The 21814-nt window shown below is 44.6% G+C and overlaps 1 protein-coding gene across 1 annotated transcript in view; it reads right to left on the bottom strand.

The window, feature by feature from the left end:
• PLCL2 (phospholipase C like 2) overlaps positions 1-19488 on the bottom strand; it is a 295004-nt gene extending 275516 nt beyond the window's left edge. The window contains exons 1-2 of the mRNA XM_068236101.1: positions 19400-19488; positions 17754-18211 (exon numbers count right to left, since the gene is read on the bottom strand). Of these exons, the coding sequence (XP_068092202.1) occupies positions 17754-18047 (294 nt within the window). The 5' untranslated portion in view covers positions 18048-18211; positions 19400-19488. The remainder of the gene's footprint in view (positions 1-17753; positions 18212-19399) is intronic.
• Positions 19489-21814: the final 2326 nt, after the last annotated feature.

The following is a 21814-nucleotide window of genomic DNA, read 5'->3' as shown; positions in this document are numbered from 1 at the left end:
AATGAATCTTATCTCAGTCAGCCTGACTTTCTGGTACATTGCTAGGGAGAAGGAAGCTTGGTATCTCCCCTCCCACATTCCTGATTGGCTGAGGACAGTTCAGTGTGACACATGGCTGAGCAGGGAAATACACCTCACCCCTCTGCAGAATCTGCTAAAATACAATCTATGCTGTGCTCATATGTGTTTACAAAGCCAGCTAGGAGGAAAAGAAAAAAAATTAAAAAAAAAGTAGTAAGAGTAAAAAAAAGCAAAAACAGTTTTCTCTTTATTTACGATATACAATTCCCAGAAATCACACGTGGACAGTACAATCCATATGTTATGCAAGTAGAAAAGGTATTTATCTACTTTTCCTGAGATAGTATGGCTGTCCCTGCTGCTTTAAGTGGATACATTTATTTGTTGCTAATACTTCATTAGGAGACAGGAGGGCAGGCATTCCACAATCTGCACGAGGTTCGCTTCCTCCTTTACGCCATGACAGGTTTTTGGCTCTCAACTCTATAAACCTGACTCCAAAACTCATTTAGCTGCAGCAGGTTTCATTATTTTTAGTTTACTGTGGCTGCATTGCATTTCTGTGTGGCAATGTAATAGTCTGTCTTTACTTGTTCCCGGTGTAAATCACTGTACTCTGAGAACAGGCCAGGTAGGAGACAGCAGAAGGGAAATTACAGCCCATTAATGTGTGTCCACTACATGAGGTTAACTGATGTATTCAAGCCGCTTCCCACACAAAGCAATCTTTTTCCTTTTCCTGTCAAAATCAGCATCCAACACAGCCAACGGCTAATTACCACTGTTCAGTAATAATGGTCTCCAATGTGAAGCTGCAATAGACAAATCTCTACATGATGCATCCAAGCATGGACTGCAGACAGAAAAGAAAGCCTGTGTGCCAATGCGACCGCTTTATCAAGACAAGACACAGAACATTTATATTGCGCTTTTCTTCTGGAGTGTTTCAGGGCTACAGCCACCTAGGGCCATGCTCCATGGGCAACCAGGTAGGGAGCCTTGCCCAATGTCACTTTACTGTTTTACGTACTCAAATCCCACATCAAAAGGAAAAAGCATTACCGGTATCCTATCCAGCTGACCCCAAGAGAAAAACTGGAATATTCACACTGAATCCAATAGATCGTAAGCTCACAAGCAGGGCTGTGGAGTCGGAGTCGGAGTCGTGGGGTCGGAGTCGTGGAGTCGGCAATTTTGGGTGCCTGGAGTCGGAGTCGGAGTCGGGAAAAAATGCACCGACTCCGACTCCTAATGAATTTGTAACTGTAATTAAAATAGAAAATATGATAAAATGTTCTATTTCTCAGATAAGAGTCATTAAAAATAATGTATATATACAGTAATAGCTGTGCTTAGTCCACAAAAATGAAATAAACCAATCAAAATTAGTTACTTGGGCTGCTTCAATAAAGCAGTCCCCGTATTTTTAAGGTCAGATATACATATCTGATTGTGACTGTATATATGATGCGTACACAGGAATCTCTTATATATGTTACGGCCAGAACCCGAAGTTTGGCCACTTCTAGTTCTGGCCGGCCACTTCGGGTTCTGGCCGGCCAATTCGCGAAGTGCCCGCTGCGCTGCGGCCAATGTTAGAAACGGATCGTTTAACTCTGATATGAATGTATCTTCTGGCCGCAGCGCAGCGGCCAAACGTATTAATTTGTTGCAATTTTAAGCCGGCGGCAATGTAACGATTCAAGCCGCCGGCTTTTTCATCTGCCTCATCTCTCTCCCTCTCTGTCTTATGGGCAGCCGGGCGGGGACACGCGTGTCCCTCCGGAGTCGTTCGTCGCGGCAGGGAAGCCTGCCGTTCTTGCAGAGCGGGTGCTGGCAGAAGCAATGTCTGCAGCCTCCCCGCTCTGCTGCCCCTGCTGCGACGAACGACTCCCGGGGGGACTCGCGTGTCCCCCCCCCCCCCCCCCCCCCCCGCCGGCTGCCCATAAGAAAGAGAGGGAGAGAGATGAGGCAGATGAAAAAGCCGGCGGCTTGAATCGTTACATTGCCGCCGGCTAAAAATTGCAACAAATTAATACGTTTGGCCGCTGCGCTGCGGCCAGAAGATACATTCATATCAGAGTTAAACGATCCGTTTCTAACATTGGCCGCAGCGCAGCGGGCACTTCGCGAATTGGCCGGCCAGAACCCGAAGTGGCCGGCCAGAACTAGAAGTGGCCAAACTTCGGGTTCTGGCCGTAACATATATACTAAATAACATCTATGCTGTAAGAATAAAGCCTGATGTGTAGCTGTGTCACTAATAGAGATGGTCAATGAGATGGAAATAATTCTGCACTGATGCTGATTTATGCAAATGTATGCACTCCCTTTGCTGATGAAATCAAATAATTTGATATGTTATTAAAATTTGGTTTGGTGACTACAAATTAAAGGGTACCTGAGACGGATGAAAAGTAAAGTTTTATACATACCTGGGGCTTCCTCCAGCCCCCTTCAGGCTAATCAGTCCCTCACTGTCCTCCACCACCCGGATCTTCTGCTATGAGTCCTGGTAATTCAGCCAGTCAGCGCAGTCCGGCCGCATGCCACTCCCACAGCCAGGAACATTCTGCACCTGCGCAATAGTGCTGCACAGGTGTAGTATGCTCCTAGCGGTGGAGTGTGTTCATGCGCACTACGCCGGACTGGCTCAAGTACCTGGACTCATAGCAGAAGATCCAGGTGGTGGAGGAGGACAACGAGGGGCTGATTATCCTGAAGGCGGCTGGAGGAAGCCCCAGGTATGTATAAAACTTTAATTTCATCTGTCTCAGGTTTACTTTGTTTCACAGTAGTACTATACTCTACATATGCAATCCCCACAGAGCTGCAGGGAATCCACTGAGAATGCTGTGCACATTGAACACAGAGGTGTTGTCTGTTTACAATCTCCTCATTCCCCTGCAGAGTACCTGCACATCATTCTTACATGTACCCACACTTACATTGCCTAGGGCCTGATAGATGTTCTTTGTTCCGGTTTGTACCTTTTACAAGTACTCTTACCAAGGACTAGTTTTAGTCTAAAGGGAATAAATATAGTAGTCTACATATTCTTCTCACTTCAGTTGTCTTGTAAAATTCCTAAGCGTTGGCAGTTATGAGACGAATTTCATGTTACATACCGTACTTTTAATCAACAAAATTGTAATATGCAAATTAGAGGAGTCGGAGTCGGTGGAATCCTAAACTGAGGAGTCGGAGTCGGTGGATTTTTGGACCGACTCCACAGCCCTGCTCACAAGGGCAGGGCTCTCTCACCCTTTTGTGTCTTGGAATTTTATTCATTTAACAGCTTGCTCTCTGTTATACATTCTATTCCGCATGTTACATCTGTCATTGTAATCGCTAGTTCTGTATTTTATACCAGCGTCCTTATTTGATGTATATTTATTTATTGTATTTATAAAGCGCCAACATATTACGCAGCGCTGAACATTAATTTAGGTTACAGACAATATTTAGGGGTGACATACAGCAATATGACAATACAGGAATAATAGAAAACCAGATCACACGGCACAGTATGAGTGCCAGGTAATGCTTAGTCATTGGATTGAGCATGTAGATTAGGCAAGTTAGGTTCACTCAGATGCATAGCATGGGTTCACAGTAATGGAGGTGCATGATCAGGTAGGACACAAAAGGAGGAGGACCCTGCCCAAAGGCTTACAATCTAGAGGGAGAGGTAAGGACACGAACGGTAGGGGACCAGAGTTCAGCTGTAGGTTTAGAGCACTTGTGAGGGGTAGTAGGCCAGAGTGAAAAGGTGAGTTTTTGAGGGCTTTCTTGAAGATGTTGAAGGAGGGGGCTGCCCTAATGGGTGGAGGTAGGGAGTTCCATAGTGTTGGAGCAGCTCTTGAGAAGTCCTGGAGGCGTGCATGGGACTGGGTGATGCGGGGGGCGGTTAGGCGAAGTTCATTGGAAGAGCGGAGTGAGCGGCTAGGTGTGTACCTCTGAGTAAGATCGGAAATGTAGGTTGGACAAGTTTTGTGGACAGATTTGTAGGTCAGACACACTATCTTGAATTTGATTCTGGACTGGATAGGAAGCCAGTGGAGGGATTCTAGGAGGGGATCTGCCGTGGTGGAGCGATGGGAACAGTGGATAATTCTGGCTGCCGCATTCATGATGGACTGCAGTGGGGCTGTTCGGGTCATAGGGAGACCAGACAGCAGGGCATTGCAGTAGTCAAGGCGGGAAATTATGGGGGCATGGATGAGGAGTTTGGTGGTGGCAGAGGTCAGGAAAGGGCGAATCTTACAGATGTTACGAAGGTGGAAGTTGCAGGACTTTGTGAGGTTTTGGATGTGGGAAGTGAAGGAGAGTGCGGAGTCCAGGGTGACACCCAGACAACGGGCTTGAGAGGTAGGGCGAATGGTAGTGTGGTTAACAATATCATTGTCAGTTATGTAACCCTTGTTGTCCTATTCTGTACAGCGCCACAAAATATGTTGGCGCTCTATAAAAAAAAAAAAAAAAAAAAAATAATATATATATTTATATATATTTGTTTTTATAGATTACCGTATATACACTCGCAAGCAAGCCGAATTTTTGACCCCCCAAAAGTGGGCCAAAAGTTGGGGGGGGGGGGGGGTCGGACTGCTTGCAAGTCTCGGTCGTAGGCCGCCCCCCCCCCCCCCCCCCCCCCCCCCCGCTGCTATTAGCTTACTGTGTGGCTTCCAATAGTCCCCTCTCCGTCTCCCACATGTAAATAGCTCACAGCAGCTCGCTCCACGGCGGCTGCTGTGTGATGACAGGAAGCTGTAGGCAGAGCGGTTTCTATAGTAACGGCGATACACTTCGCCGTTACAGGAAACCGCTCTGCCTACAGCTTCCTGTCATCACACAGCAGCCGTCGTGGAGCGAGCTGCTGTGAGCTATTTACATGTGGGAGACGGAGAGGGGACTATTGGAAGCCGCACAGTAAGCTAATAGCAGCGGCGGCCGCACGGGGGGCGGGGTTGGTTGAGCCGGGGGGCACTATACTAGCTATACCGAGCACAATACTATCTATACTGGGGCACTAAACTATCTATACCGAGCACTATACTAGCTATACTTGGGCACTATACTAGCTATACTGGGCACTATACTAGCTATACCGGGCACTATACTACCTATACCGAGCACTATACTAGCTATACCTGGCACTATACTAGCTATACCTGGCACTATACTAGCTATACCGAGCACGATACTATCTATACTGGGGCACTAAACTATCTATACCGAGCACTATACTAGCTATACTTGGGCACTATACTAGCTATACTGGGCACTATACTAGCTATACCGGGCACTATACTACCTATACTGAGCACTATACTAGCTATACCTGGCACTATACTAGCTATACCTGGCACTATACTAGCTATACCGAGCACGATACTATCTATACTGGGGCACTAAACTATCTATACCGAGCACTATACTAGCTATACTTGGGCACTATACTAGCTATACCTGGCACTATACTGAGCGCTATACTGGGCACTATACTAGCTATACCTGGCACTATACTACCTATACTGAGCACTATACTAGCTATACTTGGGCACTATACTAGCTATACCTGGCACTATACTACCTATACTGAGCACTATACTAGCTATACCTGGCACTATACTGAGCGCTATACTGGGCACTATACTAGCTATACCTGGCACTATACTACCTATACTGCTATACTACCTATACAAGCTATACCTGGCACTATACTAGCTATACCTGGCACTATACTAGCTATACCTGGCACTATACTGGGCACTATACTAGCTATACCGGGCACTATACTGAGCACTATACTAGCTATACTGAGCACTATACTAGCTATACCTGGCACTATACTAGCTATACCGAGCACTATACTAGCTAAACCGAGCACTATACTAGCTAAACCGAGCACTATACTAGCTAAACCGAGCACTATACTAGCTATACCTGGCACTATACTGGGCACTATACTGGCTATACTGGGCACTATACTAGCTATACTGAGCACTATACTAGCTATACTGAGCACTATACTAGCTATACCGAGCACTATACTAGCTATACCGAGCACTAGACTAGCTATACCGAGCACTTCACTAGCTATACCGGGCACTTCACTAGCTATACCGGGCACTTCACTAGCTATACCGGGCACTTCACTAGCTATACCGGGCACTTCACTAGCTATACCGGGCACTTCACTAGCTATACCGGGCACTTCACTAGCTATACCGGGCACTTCACTAGCTATACCGGGCACTTCACTAGCTATACCGGGCACTTCACTAGCTATACCGGGCACTTCACTAGCTATACCGGGCACTTCACTAGCTATACCGGGCACTTCACTAGCTATACCGGGCACTTCACTAGCTATACTGGGCACTTCACTAGCTATACTGGGACACACTGGGGGGGGGGGGGGAAATCACACGGCCAGCATTTCCTACCCCCGGCTTATATGAGGGTCAATCATTTTTTCCTGGTTTTTCAGGAAAAAGTTGGGGGGGGGGGGGGGTCTGCTTATATGCGGGTCAGCTTGCTTGCGAGTATATACGGTACACCTTGGATTATATAAAACATTGACTAATAAAAAATTATTAAAGTAAAGGGAACGCGAGGCAAGAGACATATGGTGACTGCCATATTTATTACCTTTTAAATAATACCAGTTGCCTGGCTGACCTTCTGATCCTCTGCATATAATACTTTTAGCCATAGGCCCTAAACAAGCATGCAGATTTAACAAAAATCTGTCAAGACGGCCAACATGCTTGTTTCAGGTGTGTGATTCAGACACTACTGCGGCCAATGAGAACAGCAGGACTGCCGGGCAATTAATATTGTTTAAAAGTAAATATATATGGCAGCCTACTTCCCCTCTCATTTCAACTTCCCTTCACAAGTTTGAGCATGTCTAATGGTTAATCAATCCGATGCTGATTGGGAATGCTCATTCCTTGAGCATATGATGAAGGCAGGAGAGTAAGGCCACATACAGACATCAGACCATAGTCTTTGGAAAATGAAAGATCACAGACCAATCTTACCACCCTTCCTGTAGTATAAGAGCCATACTCTACACAGTCTTTTCTATGGAGCTGAACTCCACATCAGGAAAAAATCTTTGCAAGATGCTGCACACACAGATTCTGTACAGACACAAAAGATCAGTATCTGCAAAAGATCTGTCCCTGCCAAAAATCCATTCCTGCAAATTGCAATGATAGTCTATGAGATCTGCAGATCATCATACACACATGATTTAAAGGTGCGTACACACGTCAGATAAAAATGAAAGATCACAGACCAATTTTACCCCCTTTCATGTAGTATGAGAGCCATACTCTACACAGTCTATTCTATGGAGCTGAACTCCCCATCAGATAGAAATCTTTGCAAGATACTGCACACAAAGATGCTGCACACATGCAACAGATCAGTATCTGCAAAAGATCTGTTCCTGCAAAAGATCCGTTCCTGCAAAATGCATTCAAAGTCTATGATATCTGCAGATCTCGTACACACCTTGTTTAACGGACAATTATCTGTAGATCAGATCCACCAGGTTGGATCTTCAGATCGGCAGATAATTGTCTGATCTGCAGATGAATGTCCTGTAACAAGGTGTGTATGAGATCTGCAGATGTCAGACTATGAATGCATTTTGCAGGAATGGATCTTTTGCAGGAACAGATCTTTTGCAGATACTGATCTGTTGAATGTGTACAGCATCTTTGTGTGCAGCATCTTGCAAAGATTTCTATCTGATGGGGAGATCAGCTCCATAGAATAGACTGTGTAGAGTATGGCTCTCATACTACATGAAAGGGGGTAAAATTGATCTGTGATCTTTCATTTTTATCTGACGTGTGTACGCACCTTAACTGACATTTATCTGCAGATCAGATCCACCAGGATGGATTTTCAGATCTGCAGATCTGCAGATGAATGTCAGTTAAATCATGTGTGTATGATGATCTGCAGATCTCATAGACTATCATTGCAATTTGCAGGAATGGATTTTTGGCAGGGACAGATCTTTTGCAGATACTGATCTTTTGTGTCTGTACAGAATCTGTGTGTGCAGCATCTTGCAAAGATTTTTTCCTGATGTGGAGTTCAGCTCCATAGAAAAGACTGTGTAGAGTATGGCTCTTATACTACAGGAAGGGTGGTAAGATTGGTCTGTGATCTTTCATTTTCCAAAGACTATGGTCTGATGTCTGTATGTGGCCTAAGGGTCTGCAGCCCTATGTGAGAGAGATTCTCATTGCTTTGTATCGCATCAAGCAGCACAATTAATATTAAAAAGCTCTCAGTGAATGACAGTTTCTCAATTTAACTGCCAAACATACTGAGAATCCCCCATGAGGAGATGAACTAGTCCAAAACCTGTCAGCAATAAGAAGTGTGAGAAAGTGAAAGGTACAAACTAAATTAGCAAACAGTTTTTTGATAAAACTGCCAGATTTCTTTATGCTCTGGATGAAAGATCTGAATGTCTGCATGTTGGTAATCAAACACTGAATCCTAACTATAGAATATATAAGCCATCTTAGAAGACAGTCAAAACGTACGTTGTATTAAGAGGAAATGAAAGACTATACAGTCAAGGCACAATCCTTGCTAATTTGCCGACTGCGTTTATGCATGCTGTGCTTGAAAGTACAGTGTATGCTAATACTGTGCCTTCTGGACAGAACAGAGATAATTGCATTATCAGGTAAGTGCTGAAAAGTCATGCATACAATAAATTATATTTAAGGTGCGTACAAACGCACTACTGTAATTTATTTTATTTATTCAAGTATTTATATAGCACCGACATATTACGCAGCGCTGTACAGAGTTTATTGTCTTGTCACTAACTGTCCCACAGAGGGGCTCACAGTCTAGTCCCTACCATAGTCATATGTCTATGAATGTATCATGTAGTGTATGTATCATAGTCTAGGGCCAATTTAGGGAAGCCAATTAACTTACCTGTATGTTTTTGGGATGTGGGAGGAAACCGGAGTGCCCGGAGAAAACCCACACAGACACGGGGAGAACATACAAACTCCTTGCAGATGTTGACCTGTAGTGGACGGGTCCGTCAGACCCTCCCGCTGGGCGGGCGTTCTCCAGACAGTAGTGGTGTGTACAGTCTGTCGGCAGACTGACAAGGCTGTTTCTGAACGTTCGGCTCAGTGGATCGTTCAGAAACAGCCTTATCAGTCTGTCTGACAGACTGTACACAGGGTCTACTGTCCGCAGAACGCCCGCCCAGCGGGAGGGTCTGTCGGACCCGTCGTTCATTACAGTGGTGTGTGCTTACGCACCTTTAAAGTGAACCTGAAGTGAAAATAAAGTGATGAAATAAACAATCTTATCTGTATAGCTAATCTTAAAGAGACTCTGAAGCAAGCTTTCTCAACCAGGGTTCCTTGGCATTTTACTTCATCGTGAGGGAAGTCTAATAGAGCACACTATAATAGGAGGTACTGTAAAAAGAAGCACTATATTGGGGTAAGAATAATAATGAGCACAGTATAAATGAGTGGCAGTGTAATAGGCCTGGTGCACACCAGAGGAGTTTTTCTGGGCGGTTTGAGTTTTTAAATCTGCTGCTAATGTTATCCTATGTGTCTGTGCACACTGGAGCAATGAGGTTTTGTAAAAAAACCCATAACATTACATTGGGAAGAGCTTTTGAAACCTCTAAAAGCTCTTTCCAATGTAATGCTATGGGGTTTTTTCCAAAACCTCATTGCTCCAGTGTGCACAGACACATAGGATAACATTAGCAGCAGATTTAAAAACTCAAAACGCCCAGAAAAACTCCTCTGGTGTGCACCAGGCCTATGTTGGGTGTAGAGAAATAAACAGCCACACCTACTTTTAAAGACCAAGCCTCCTGCAAAATAAATGCAGGGGTTCCTCAAGATCAAAACATTGTTTGCAGGGGTTCCTTGAGAACCAAAAGTTATTTGCAGGGTTCCTCCAGGGTAGAAAGGTTGAGAAAGGCTGCTCTGAAGTCTCACACATACCCACTTTTTATGTAACATTTATGTTCAGCAGTTTCGCCCTAACTAAAACGCCGCATCCTGCAGCAGATAGCTATATTTAAACCCCCCAAATTTTAGGGCAAAAATCCATGACTTTCTTGGACGGTGGATTTTGCTGCCCGGGGAGGCAGAGCTTTGAGCTGTAGCTCTGCCTCCTTTCACGTCAATCCCTGCAGATCGCCACCTCTACCCCGCCCCTCTCAGTGAAGGAAGACAGAGGGGCAGGGAGAGGCGGCGATCAGCGGGGATTGACACGCATGGAGACAGAGCTGCAGCCCAAAGCTCTGCCTCTATGAGGAAGCGGTCCCCGCATTTTCACCACGGGGATTGGGGGGGGGGGGTTAAATGTAGCGATCTGACGCAGGGATGCAGCGTTTAAGTTAGGGCGAAACTGCTGAACATAAATGTTACATAAAAAGTGGCATTTTATGACACTTCAGACTCTCTTTAAAGAGAACCCGAGGTGTGTTTAAAGAATGTTATCTGCATACAGAGGCTGGATCTGCCTATACAGCCCAGCCTCTGTTGCTATCCCAAACCCCACTAAGGTCCCCCTGCACTCTGCAATCCCTCATAAATCACAGCCATGCTGTGAGGCTGTGTTTACATCTGTAGTGTCAGTCTCAGCTGCTCCCCCGCCTCCTGCATAGCTCCTGTCCCTGCCCCCGTCCCTTCCCTCCAATCAGCAGGGAGGGAAGGGATGCAGGCGGGGACCGGAGTTCTGCAGGAGGCGGGGGGAGCAGCAGACTGACACTATAGAGATAAACACAGCCAGCTCTGACAAGCTGTTTGTCAGCAGCGTGGCTGTGATTTATGAGGGATTGCAGAGTGCAGGGGGACCTTAGGGGGGTTTGGGATAGCAACAGAGGCTGGGCTGTATAGGCAGATCCAGCCTCTGTATGCAGATAATATTCTTCAAACCCACCTCGGGTTCTCTTTAAACACCTCACTTTGGTAAGTACTATGAAAACCTACATTAATGACTGGCATCTGCTAATGCTGTTTATGCAGCTCCCATACAAAGTAATTATGAACTACTGAACTTCTTCAATATACTAACGATATTCCCAGAATGTTACACAAAATGTATTCTATTTAGGGTCAAGCGATTAGTGGTAGGGTCAACAAGGGCGTCGGTAGAACTCAACCAAGAGAACCACACTTCAGTAAATTTCATAGAATAACTTCTATATTTATACACGATTGTGGATAACAGGTAATTTGAGTTGACTACGTTTTTCCAATGCTGCAAGGTGGTCCATTTCACGTAGTGGGTAGCCTCTGGATAAACCAGAAGCTACCAGGATCCTCCTGCAGCCCTCTATTCCACTGCTAGGTCCCTCTCAACCTAATTGACAAAAGCTTGTCAGATTGGTCTCTTGCAGTTGCGCTCCTACCATGGATGAGCGCATCTGGACTAGGCATGTAAGAGTAAGGTCCGAGCATGCCCAGAAGGACTAAGTGTTCATGCACAACCAGCTTCATCCACAGTGGTGCAAGCAGAAGAGAAGAGGGACCCTGTGGTGGAACCAGAAGCCTCTGGACAATTCAAAGGCTCCCCACTACTAAAGTATCCTTTACCCCTCCCTATCATAGATTTGCTGTAAGAGCCATCATCTTCCTAACTAGAAATTACATTTCTCTTTAAAATATTCTCTGATGATGCATATGAAGTGCGCTATCAAGTAAACCAAACATACTGTAAATACATACATAAGATGTATGCTCAACTGGGGTTTGTAACAATTCGGAATGTAGAGAAGCCTATTGAACGTCTTATCCCTTCCAGGCTGTGTTTGTCACAGCAACACACACATTTTATGATATCTTATTACACATCAGGGAAAACTGTGCTGCAGGTGAACCTCACCAAACTGCAGGAAGGCTGCAGGAAGGCTCAAGTTGAGTTGAGTTTGCTGTAGTGGTGCCGTATCTATACTGACAGATGTGCTGTAACCTCTGGCAGAGGGCCATTGCAGTGGATGGAAATAGACTCAAACAAAATGGGTTGATTATACCTGGCCCAAAGGAAATCACTGCAGATCTTGACCCGTTCATTTTTTAGTCCCCTGCCTGGCTCGCCAATATGCACAGCAGTGGACACAGCATGGTTCGGGCCTCATTTAAAGCTCTGGATTATTAACCTTAAGTCCTCTTGCACAATACATGCATTTCCGATTCTGATTCCGCTTTTTAATCAGTTTTTACATCCGATTCAGATTCCGATTTGCAGTGTGCAGGGAGCAAACTGCAAATCGGAATCGGATGTAAAAACCGATTAAAAAGCGGAATCTGAATCGGAATCGCTTGCAGTGTGCAAGAGGCCTTATAGTGACAAAAAGTGAGAACACATGCAAGTTCTACATACACACATCTCTGTACAGCTGAGTGCGGTCATTCTGATCTGCTCATGGCTACAATCATCCATACACACCAGCAACTTTTGTATTACTGTATATGCAGACTGCTTTTACTGCACTGTAGCTCTATGCTGAAAGACATGCATATCCATTACCCTACAGAGATAAACTTGTAGCTTGAGATTTTATGTCTTTACTTTAAATTCAGCTCTACTCCAGCGGCAGGGAAACCTTTAAGGGAAATTCCACCTTTATTATTAAACTAGGGACCTTAACCCGTTTAATAATGGGCTCTAGGTCTGTCACCGCTGCCACCTGTCAGCGCGCATGCATGTGCTCCCACCGCGCGCACACACACCTGTCCGCTTGGCCCCCTGGCTGTCCTGCTCTAGCCCCAACAACGGCTGTTCTGTGGCACATGTGCAGTAGCGCAAAGCAGACACACACACACGGGATGCAGAGACACAGGGGTTCTATTAGGTAGGATTGCTCTGAGCTGTGGTTTTCCGTCGCGAGCCTGCCTCAGGGTTACCGCCAGGGAGGTTAAAATATAGGATCAGAAGTACACTAGATCATTCCTCTGCATTTTCCGTAGAGATTTCTTTAGCTTTTGTGTAGCCCTTTGCACACTCACATGCAAATCCATCATACAGGAACCGCTGCTATCCCTACGTCCGAGTTAAAAGTCAGGATCTGTAACAAAGACCCCGGGCTTTCAAATCAGCTGTAGGTATAGCAGTGGTTTTTGGATAACTGATTTGAATAAAACCATTAGCATGTGAGTGTGCAAAGGGTTAACTGATTTTGCTTTTGTTGACCACACCCCCTTTTGGCACCTCCCTTATAACCTATTTAAAATGTGCTAACTTGAAGTGTTTTTCTTTTAGCTTTTGTTCTGAGATAGGATCCTGAACTCTACACTAAAGCATTTGTTTCCAATCTAGAGGCTATTATTGACTTTTGAGGAGGCCACAAATGAGTTCTGATGGGCAGCGATCCTATTACCACATGTCCAATATGCAGATATCATGCATACATGTAATTAAGGCGCTGGGTAATTTGGGTGCAGGGTAAAGCTGAAAATTGTCTCGCCCTGCTCCTGCAAAAGTCCCAGCAGCGTTAATTACTATCCCCCCTCCAGGTTTCCATTGGGACACTCTGGGTAAAACGTAATTCAGCTTCAAGCTATTGCTGGTGGCCAAGTGACACTGTTTTTATCATAATCTGGGCTCCGTCTTGAAGACTCCCAAATTACTGACCAAGTGTCGCTATAGGCACTATTTAACTATGGCCTATGGCGGCGCAAGTAGCACCCAAATTTACAGCACCGTTTTTGCCCGAATCCGATATCATGCCTCCCAACTATGGTCAACACAGAGAATTATACAAAACAAGAAGACTAGCGTGTCAAATTCTGCTGCATCCTCCAAATGTCTGCAAGACGTGATTACAACAGCTTTGTGAACGTTTCAAGGTTGACAAACATTTCTCAGTGTTCTGAAGCAACGACAACAATGTCATACAAAAACACACTTAACTTAGATTAACCTAATCCAGTGCAAAGCAAGATCGATGAAGAAGCCAGGACACTTGATTTCAGGTTAAATCAGACATTTGTCAACAATTTGACACAATGAGACAAAATGTAGCAGCTCCCAAGTTGTAGACACAAGCATGAAACACACAGTTCCTCTAGTGAGATCCGGTGCACAAGATGCATACAGCTCAGGTTCACACCCATCCCTATATACTAATAACAAACCCCACATTCACACTAAAGAACTTTCACAAAATTGCAGAACCATGGGAGGGAGGGAATTAACCCCAATCACATGATCTGCCTCTTCAGGGCTAAAACCAGCAGGATATAGAATCTGCTAACAGATCACATAAAACACACAAAATACATATTTCAGCAAATCGCTAGCTCATGCTGAAAATTGGGTGATTGGGAATTGTTCAGCCTATATAATCAAACGAACTGTCAAAACGCAGTGCTCTAAACTGCTGCAAATGCAACAAGAGTGCTTATTTCAGTGGTGTGAAATGCAACAGTTATGGTAACATATAGCAACCATTCAGGATGCATCTCTGTAGTCATGTGACAAAAGTAACAACTTTAGTATGCAAGTATAGACTCCACTATATCAAAGTCCCCAGATTAAACCTACAATGCAAGCTGATGTATTCTTCGAAGTTATTCTGAGTATTATTATTATTATTATTATTATTATTATTATTATTATTAGTAGTAGTAGTATTATTAAGTATTGAGTACTGTATTAAAGCAGATATCTGGTAGTGAGGTCGGGGCATGAAAGGGTTAGGGCTCAAACCCTAACCCTTGAAAAAGCTCTTGCTAATGCAATGCTATGGGGGATTTTTATACAATCACATCGCTCGAGTGGGATCACACCCATAGCATTACATTAGCAAGAGCTTTTCAAATCACAAAGCGCTCAGAAAAGCGCTCCCCGGGCCATATTCAATTCACTTTTTCACCTGAGTTTTCTCCTAGGAGATAATTTTTCATTTTGGATTTAAAATAACTTTTTAGCATTTTGGAATGGAAAAAGTACCAAAAAGTAGGTGAAAAAGTACTCTAAAAAATATTTTCAGTATTCGTTTGCTTGCTGGTAGTTTAAAAGGCATTTTATTGACAAGTTTGAAGGTTTCACCTAGGAGAAAACTCAGGTGAAAAAATGAATTGCATATGGCCCCTGGTGAGTTCTAGGCCTTATACTGACTGCATCCGAAGCTGGGAAAAAGCTGGCTGATGCCCTCTCCCTTGAAGCTATTTGACAGGAGCACTTACTATGAAAACCACCGGCAAAAAGTGTCGTTTTTCTTGGAATGTTGGTCCGCCAAATCAAAGCCACTAGCCTGTCATCCTACCTGTCACTACACAGAGAGAGAAGTCACCAGATCAGGAGCAAACGGGAAACATATAGAAGGATCTGTTATGGTGCTTTTCAGCATATACCCCTTTCTGACAGTTTGCCACCTACCCACGATTGTGAGTAATATAATCTCATGAGCACCTTTACACATTCAGGTTTATTATGAATATTCCACAACTAAGAAAAAAGCATGCTTGGAATGGTACAGGTACCGCGAGTGGAGTCACCTGAGGTCATCCCTGGTGGTCAAATATGATGTAAAATCTTGCCCGACCACTACAGTACTTAATTCAAGTAGTAGCTCACTCCTGCAAATCCCACCCCTTCCTGCTAGGTAGGGCAGAGCATTCTAACCAGCAGACAGCCAGGAAGGATGTTCTACCACCAAAAACAACCACAGACTATCGTCAGGCGACCAAAGTTGAAATAAGCCAAAATTTTACATAAAAAAAATAAAAAAAATCTACTTTTCACAAATAAGTGCAACGGAAACTGCTAGGCACTTTCTGGTGAGGGGGAAAAAAAAAAAAAAAAATCAATAATTCAGGACACAACCGAACCGGTGACATACACACACACACGATAAACTAGTATACACACACGATATACTAGTATACACACACAATATACTAGCTTCATATAGTTATGCACAGTAAAAGTAATTTGCAGTAACTCAGGGCTATCATATACATTAAAATCCCCGTTATCCAGAACCCAAAGCGATCAGCTGGTGCCAGATAAGCATAGTTTCTGGTTACTTCATAGTTACTATTCAAAAGTAGGCCTAAGTAACGCAGTACTATACTGGGAGTTCACTACAGAATTTCAAACTAAACACATTAAAATGGAATTTGATTGGCTGACATGCCCTCTTCTACTGAACCAGCACAGAGATATTTACATATAACCAGAACATCCGAATTTGAGCTGTTTAACTACAAATCTGGTCAATGCATTGATCAATTGAAAAAAATCATCATCAGGCCTGGAACCCACTACAAAACGCTATCGCTAATCACAATCGCTAGCGTTTTGTATAAGCAGTTTGTAAGCGATTTCATGAGCGTTTTAAGGAGCGATTTTAGAAAGTGTAATCAATTTGCCAGCGGTTGTGTAACGATTAGCGATTTAAAGTCTGATTGGTCCTTTCATTTATTTTTAATTATTACAGTGTACATTAACTTTAAAAACGCTAGCAAAATCGCTTCGTGCAAGTTTTGATGAGCGATTACGCCAGTGATTATATACTTTACATTGAAGCGCTAACGCTAACAAAATGCTGCATGTCCTGCGCTTGCGATTGATTTTGGGGATCGCAAACGCTCCAGTGGAAGTTGGCACATCCGTTAACATTAGCTGAGCGTTTTTGGAAATCGCTAGCGTTTTCAAGCGCTCCCTAAATGCTCAGAAAAGCGCTCTTGTGGGTTCCAGCCCTCACGGTGGGTTCAACCTGCCTGACTACTCTGCCCTCGGTCCCTCACAATAACCTCAAGGAAATAGCTGAGATGATAGAAAGCTGAGTAACATTCTCCTTACATGCAGATTTCTACTGACTAAGGAAGTAAAAGGCATGCTAGCATATGAAATTCACTAGCTGATGATCACACCTGATGGCTATTGGTTGACAGCCAGTGGTTGTCATCTGCTAGCACAGCTTCCATTTCCTGAAATCAGTGAAGAGTTGTGCATTAGGAGAATATTTCACTCAGAGGAACATAACAGAATCTTTACTTATGTAAACAATAATTATTTTTTTATGGGTTATGGCACTTTAGCAGTACCTTAATGACTAAGACAGTAATGCATAACAACTCCAAAATGCCCGAAGTCAGTTTGCATTTACAGAATTAATAAATAAAGGAGAGAAAATTCTTATGAGTATATCAGTACAACACAACAAAGTACTATTTCATCAATATAGCATAGCTGGAATTAAAAGCCCACAAAGGCAATGAAAAAGCATTGGCCAAAATGATCCTCCATGATAGTTTCAGGTGACATTTTTAGGAACAATCACTGTATAAACACGCTGCTCAATTCAATAGAGAAATGGAGGACAAATGGGAAGCGGCAAACCATAGTGGACATTCGTATTATTTTTTTACCTATCTGGCCCAACATATCTCTAAACGGCATTGTGGGACAACTACTAATGTTAGATTTTCATCATAAATAATCCCAAATTAGGCAATGAAAATCTGGGACTGTAAGTTGCGCTTACATTTATTACAAGCTGAATGCTAATGACTGTACATCGCTTAATGAAGTCTTATCTGTAACATCCATCAACTCAGTTATCTGTTGTAGAATGTTTAGCTTATGATTATAAAAAGGATAAAAGCAGATTTTTTTTAAGTCATATTTTTTTTGCAACTGCTGTGATCGACTGATACACAACAAAAAGTATAATGTCCCCTCACCTTGATAATACTGCTCCTGCGAGGAATTCCTGGCTTGCCATTTTTGTCAATGCTAGGGCTCTCAGGCTGAGCAGATCCACTCTCCTCTCTGGTATCTACTGGGGCACAATCCCCATTGGACAATCCACCTCCAGTCATACTTTCGATTTTACACTTTTCTTCACTGCCCTCTTCACTCCCTCTTTCACCATTGCTTGTGGTTGTAGTTCGTTTAGCAAATAAAGCATCCACTTGAGAGGGCACACTACCATTGTCCCCACTGCCACCTCCTCCTCCCCCACCTGGTTCAGCCATGAGGCTGTCAGCAGCAGAGCTTCTTCTGCTGTGGCTTTTACTTCTTTCCTCTGCAAGATCACCTCAGAACAATTCTGTGCTCTGGGCTATCACCTGAGGCTTCAGGATCAGTAGGTTAAAATGCAAGGGCAGAAGGTAAAAATCCAATCCACGGCATTGGTTACCTGCAGAAAGTAAAACGCAAGAGAAATCACAGAACTGTAATCACAGTTATCTAGAAATAGATGTACACACAGACACAAAATAGCTTTTGTGGCACCCATTTTAATAGCAGCGTACACAGATGTTATCTGAAATTAGACTTCCTGATTTTTTTTTAATAAGAATTAGCAGGGATCTTTGCACCAGACCTTTGCACAGGGTTAATTAGATTGCAAAATCAGAAACAATAAATCTCTTAATTAATCATTCAACACTGATTTGCCCCATGCAAAGATTTTACTCAGTCTCAAACAATTTCTGTTCCTGTAAATCAAAAATCTACAGCAAAGTGACATTATCTGGCCATGCAAAGGATGATGAGAGTTGTGTTTACATCCAGCAGGCTCATTTTAAAAGAATTAATGGCCCATTCATATGTGACTGGGGTGGTGATTGGAAGAAGTAGCAGACTGAGGAGGACATGGGAGTGTGTGGGAGAATGTGTAATGTCACCTCAGCTGTCACACACATACACACAGAGTCACACACACATACACACAGTGTCACACACACACACACAGTGTCACACACACACACACAGTGTCACACACACATACACACAGTGCCACACACACATACACACAGTGTCACACACACATACACACAGTGTCACACACACATACACACAGTGTCACACACACATACACACAGTGTCACACACACATACACACAGTGCCACACACAGTGTCACACACATACACACACAGTGTCACACACATACACACACAGTGTCACACACATACACACACAGTGTCACACACACACACACACACAGTGTCACACACACAGTACATACACACACAGTGTCAGCCCGAGGCTCTTCCTATGCACACTGCACAAGGCACACACCACAAAGGCTCCATCACACAGCCTGCCAGGCGGTCACTCTGCGCTGCAGCCATATGACAGCTGTGGCTTTGTGCTCCTCTGCGATCAGGGCACACACACAGCATATGCAGCTTTCACTTCTCCCATCAGAGCCGCTGTGCTGGCTGCAGGGATCCCGGCATACACACATCACAGGAGGAGATGCACACATGTAGCGGCATGATTAAGAACATATGTGTATGGAGATCGCACATGCCAGCGTGCATACCAATAGCCAGGTACAGCCAGAGCCACATGCATCCCCGCACATCAGCCGGACTCACCCTCAGAATCCCGGACTCCCCGGCACCCTGAGCAGCCTCTGCACTGCCGGGGTGAAACCACAACACCCGTGGAGGGCGGGGCCTTCCCCTGCCAATCAATCTGGCAGCTCGCTGCTCATTGGTCTCCTAACCAACCCGTGAGCTGGCTTCCCCGCCACTAGCCACACCCACCTGTCAGCGCTCTGACACGCCCACCTGCGGCCCCGGGGAGCTTGAGCTGGATGCTGCATCTTCTAGCTACAGATAAGAGCGGGCGCGGAGCACACGTGTGTGTGTATCTATGGCATGATCGGTGTGCCTAGATCACGTATCACAGAGACTGCTGCATGTTCTGTTCCAATTCCCTCCAGCAGGCTGAAGGTGCCTATACACAAATAGATGGGCACCAGATGTGGCCTATGCCTAAAGATCGATCACTCTCCAATCTAATGAAGGGTCCTCTCTGTCCACACTAGGCATAATTTTTCATAGATTTCAGCATGAAAGCTATTAAAAATCTATCAAACCACAGAGTTGCACTGTTCGATAATTTTCTATCTGGTACGATTGAACAATTTTTGGCTCCAATTGATTGAATTATTGATTGTACCAGTACTTGGGGCATCGGTTTCTAGCAGATTCAATCAGGGTGATAAAAAAAAAATTGATAGCGCGACGTTCACAGTGGGAGCGTTGCAGTGCAAAATAACAAATGCACTGTGAGGCCTCATTCATACCTAAAATGCAAGCATTTCGCGTTTTTGTGCGCTGCTTTTCCCCCCTCCTGGTGCTCCACCGCGTTTATGGAAAAATCACTTTTCTAAGTGCTGTGCCAGAGTGGTTTTGAGATACACTCCCTAACGCAAGTCAGATAGTGAACTCTTTGACCCGGAAAATAATAAATACAATGGGCTTGATTCGCTAAAGTGTGCTAACAGCACGCTGGTGAAAAGCCCATTATGAGTTTAGGCGTGATGAAATAAACTCGCGCACAATGCGCCTATTAAACCCTATGCGACTTTCCGTGCGCACCGGACATTTGCGCGTGCAAAACTTTGCAAGCGAGTTTATTCCTCAAAACGGTGCTAACCTACTTAGTGCAATGGTTTACACGCCCAAAAGTCTTTAGGTGTGCTAAGTAGGTTAGCACCGCTTTGTGAATCAAGCAGGGGTGAGCCTGGGGTGCCTGGCACCTGGGTGCAAGATTTTCTCTGGCGCCTATGGGAGTGGTTAAATTAACCACGCCCAACCACATAACCACACCCATGTCCTTCCTAATCACACCCACACCTTCCACCTCTTTACGCATGCATGTGATACCCCATTCCTACCCCTCTTCCATGGGCTTGCTCCTGGCTGGCTTTGGCTTCCTGCGAGTGACAGTCTGCTAGTCTCTGGACTGACTCAGGCTGAGAGGCTCTGCGAGTGCGACGCAGTCACACACTGCGTATTTATGGCTGCCTGCGGCCACCCTACTCTCGCTCGCTGACATCGGCTCCTCCCCCCTGCCAAGCCCAAGGTGGGCTGCCTGTATCTTTCCCGTTGCGCCACACAGCCTGCCAGTGTTGCCAACCTTTCACGTTATTTTTTACTGACAAATACCTAAAAATTTACTGACAAAAGATTATTTTTACTGACAAAAATTCCCCACTAAATGCACATAAGAGACAGCTTTTCCCCATGTAAATGCACATAACGAGAGACTGCTTTTCCCCATGTAAATGCACATAACGAGAGACTGCTTTTCCCCATGTAAATGCACATAACGAGAGACTGCTTTTCCCCATGTAAATGCACATAACGAGAGACTGCTTTTCACCAGCAAATGCACATAACAAGAGACTGCTTTTCACCAGCAAATGCACATAACAAGAGACTGCTTTTCACCAGCAAATGCACATAACAAGAGACTGTTTTTCACCAGCAAATGCACATAACAAGAGACTGCTTTTCACCAGCAAATGCACATAACAAGAGACTGCTTTTCACCAGCAAATGCACATAACAAGAGACTGCTTTTCACCAGCAAATTCACATAACAAGAGACTGCTTTTCACCAGCAAATGCACATAATGACAAACAGCCAGTGTGCCCAGGATAGGTAGCCAGGGGGTATATGTGCCCAGGATAGGTAGCCAGGGGGTATATGTGCCCAGGATAGGTAGCCAGGGGGTATATGTGCCCAGGATAGGTAGCCAGGGGGTATATGTGCCCAGGATAGGTAGCCAGGGGGTATATGTGCCCAGGATAGGTAGCCAGGGGGTATATGTGCCCAGGATAGGTAGCCAGGGGGTATATGTGCCCAGGATAGGTAGCCAGGGGGTATATGTGCCCAGGATAGGTAGCCAGGGGGTATATGTGCCCAGGATAGGTAGCCAGGGGGTATATGTGCCCAGGATAGGTAGCCAGGGGGTATATGTGCCCAGGATAGGTAGC

Source organism: Hyperolius riggenbachi, chromosome 5 (genome assembly GCF_040937935.1).
Source record: "Hyperolius riggenbachi isolate aHypRig1 chromosome 5, aHypRig1.pri, whole genome shotgun sequence".
Lineage (NCBI taxonomy): Eukaryota > Metazoa > Chordata > Amphibia > Anura > Hyperoliidae > Hyperolius > Hyperolius riggenbachi.
Note: the sequence above shows the minus strand (reverse complement) of the source record. Positions and strands in the feature narration are given on the sequence as shown.